At 43.8% G+C, this 2,276-nt stretch overlaps 1 protein-coding gene across 1 annotated transcript; it reads left to right on the top strand.

The window, feature by feature from the left end:
- The first annotated feature begins 991 nt into the window (after positions 1-991).
- On the top strand, positions 992-2,276 carry LOC149207454 (uncharacterized). Its single transcript, XM_089395726.1, has one exon. The coding sequence runs from the start codon at positions 1,097-1,099 to the stop codon at positions 2,015-2,017; it is 921 nt and encodes a 306-aa protein (XP_089251852.1). The 5' UTR covers positions 992-1,096; the 3' UTR covers positions 2,018-2,276.

Below are 2,276 nucleotides of genomic sequence, written 5' to 3'. Positions count from 1 at the left end.
CAAGTCACAGTTCAATTTTCCTCACTCAAGACTCTTAGAATTTTGATAATATATTATTTTTAAAGCTAATCTAGGTTTGATTTTCAGAGTACAAAGGATACATTGCATCTGGTTAGTTCACTGCAACTTCTTCAGCTTAACTTATTAGGAAGTCCAAGTAGATCACTCGACTATTTGGCATGCCATGAGTGAAAGCATGTTCTGGTATCTTTTACATAGATATTGTTATTAGGAACTAATATATTGTCTAGAATTGATATATGCTTCTTCAAAGAAATAAATTTCATGATATTTTGCAAGTGGGTTGTATGGGGAAATGAGTGAGAAGGCAATGTACAAAAGAAGCAAATGGCTATACGACACCAAATTTGATTTCTTGTATGTCGAGGAGATCGACCAATTCCAGAGTATGGCAGGTATCATACATTACTATACATTTGTTGTTAAAAAAGGTGGGGGAGCACCTAGATGAAACTATTGTAAAGCAGAGATTTTTCACTAGGCCATTCATTGGTTTAAATCTTTTCAGTTATGGTTTAACACTCAAGAGGTAGAAAATTGCTAAAAGGCTACTTATTAGCTTAAATATTTAACTTTTTGATCTGAACTGTTGTTGTAAACTTCTTCTATGGCAGTGAGTCATTAAGAGAATTCATTGAGTACTAGTAAGGAACATAAGTATAGTTATGGCTATTTTTTTTTTATTTGCGAATAGTAAGTTATGTGAATTCTCTTAGCAACGAATGTAAAACATTGTTTTGCTCCTTTCTCACAAATTTGTCTAAAAATGACTAGGCCATTGTGCATTTATATATAAACATTTATATGTCTACTAAAATAAGATTTTAAATTTTTTTATTAGAAATATGACAAACACATTATGGTTAATGACTAGGCCTCTCTTAATGCCTTTTGGGCAATTGCAATTTTAATTGCTGGAGAAAAACCGATTCAGTGTACGTTCATATGCATATAGCCGCTGCTTTTGCTTTCTTTTACCTTCCGCTTAAATCACTGGTGCTGTGAGGTTTTGGGTTTGTGATCAGATAATCGAATCCACAGAGAGGGGTAAGGGGAGGGCACCAGGAAGAAGGAGATGGAGAAGGTGGGAGAAAGCAAAGCTTCAGCGAAAGTGCGATGGGGAGAATTAGAGGAGGAGGACAACGAGGATCTGGATTTCCTGCTGCCGCCTCCCAAGGTGATCGGCCCTGACGAGAACGGCGTGAAGAAGATAATCGAGTACAGGTTCAACGATCAGGGCCAGAAGGTTCAGAAAACCACCACCACACGCATTCGCAAGGTGGCAAAGGCCAGGCTCAGCAAGCGAGCGCTCGAGCGGCGCGAGTGGCGCAAGTTCGGCGACGCCGTGAACGAGGACACAGGCAGCAGGCTTACCATGGTCTCCACTGAAGAGATCCTGCTCGAGCGGCCCAAGGCCCCCGGCGCCAAGGAGGATGACTCTAGGTCCGGTGGCGGCGATCCTCTCTCAGCCGCGCTTGCAGGGGCGGCCAAGGGCGGTGCCGTTCTCATGGTCTGTCGAATCTGTGGCAAAAAGGGCGATCACTGGACCTCAAAGTGCCCCTACAAAGACCTTGCCCCAGCCGCTGCGGAGGGCCTTGGTCTCGACAAACCCCCTCAAGCTCCTGACTCTGCCGCCGGCTCTGGTGCCGCCGGTGGCAAGGGAGCCTACGTTCCTCCTAGCCTTAGAGCCGGCGCCACGGTAGACAGGACCTCTGATGCTAGCAACATGAGGCGGAGAAACGACGAGAATTCCGTTAGGGTTACTAATTTGTCCGAGGATACCAGAGAGGCCGACTTGCAGGAGCTTTTCAAGCCGTTTGGTCACATTACGCGTGTCTATGTTGCCGTGGACCAGAGGACCGGGATGAGCAGGGGTTTTGGCTTTGTCAATTTCGCCAACAGGGAGGATGCACAGAGGGCTATTAATAAGCTCAATGGCTATGGCTACGACAACCTCATTCTCAGAGTCGAATGGGCGACTCCTAGACAGACATAGACAAATGAATAACCCTAAATCCTAAACACAAATCCCCTTTGCATGAATACCAGACAAAGCGGGTTCTTTGTGGGATTTAGGGTAACTGCGGGTGCTTTTCAGGTTCTGGATTTGAGATAGTTGCGTTTTACCTTTTCTAGGGTTTTGTTTATCTTAATTTCATTTGAATGAACATATGCATAGTTTGTTGGTGGTAAGGTTTTTTCCCCATGTTCCGTGTAACAGATCGAAATCTATTTCAAGTACTTTTATATGTTTA

This window comes from Pinus tabuliformis, chromosome 1_2 (genome assembly GCF_031772625.1).
Source record: "Pinus tabuliformis cultivar Carrire ecotype Pingquan chromosome 1_2, CPIR1, whole genome shotgun sequence".
Classification (NCBI taxonomy): Eukaryota; Viridiplantae; Streptophyta; class Pinopsida; order Pinales; family Pinaceae; genus Pinus; species Pinus tabuliformis.
Note: the sequence above shows the minus strand (reverse complement) of the source record. Positions and strands in the feature narration are given on the sequence as shown.

What these genes read in the sequence shown, in the direction of transcription:
- LOC149207454 (XM_089395726.1), top strand. Translation starts at nt 1,097, where the DNA reads ATGGAGAAGGTGGGAGAAAGCAAAGCTTCAGCGAAAGTGCGATGGGGA.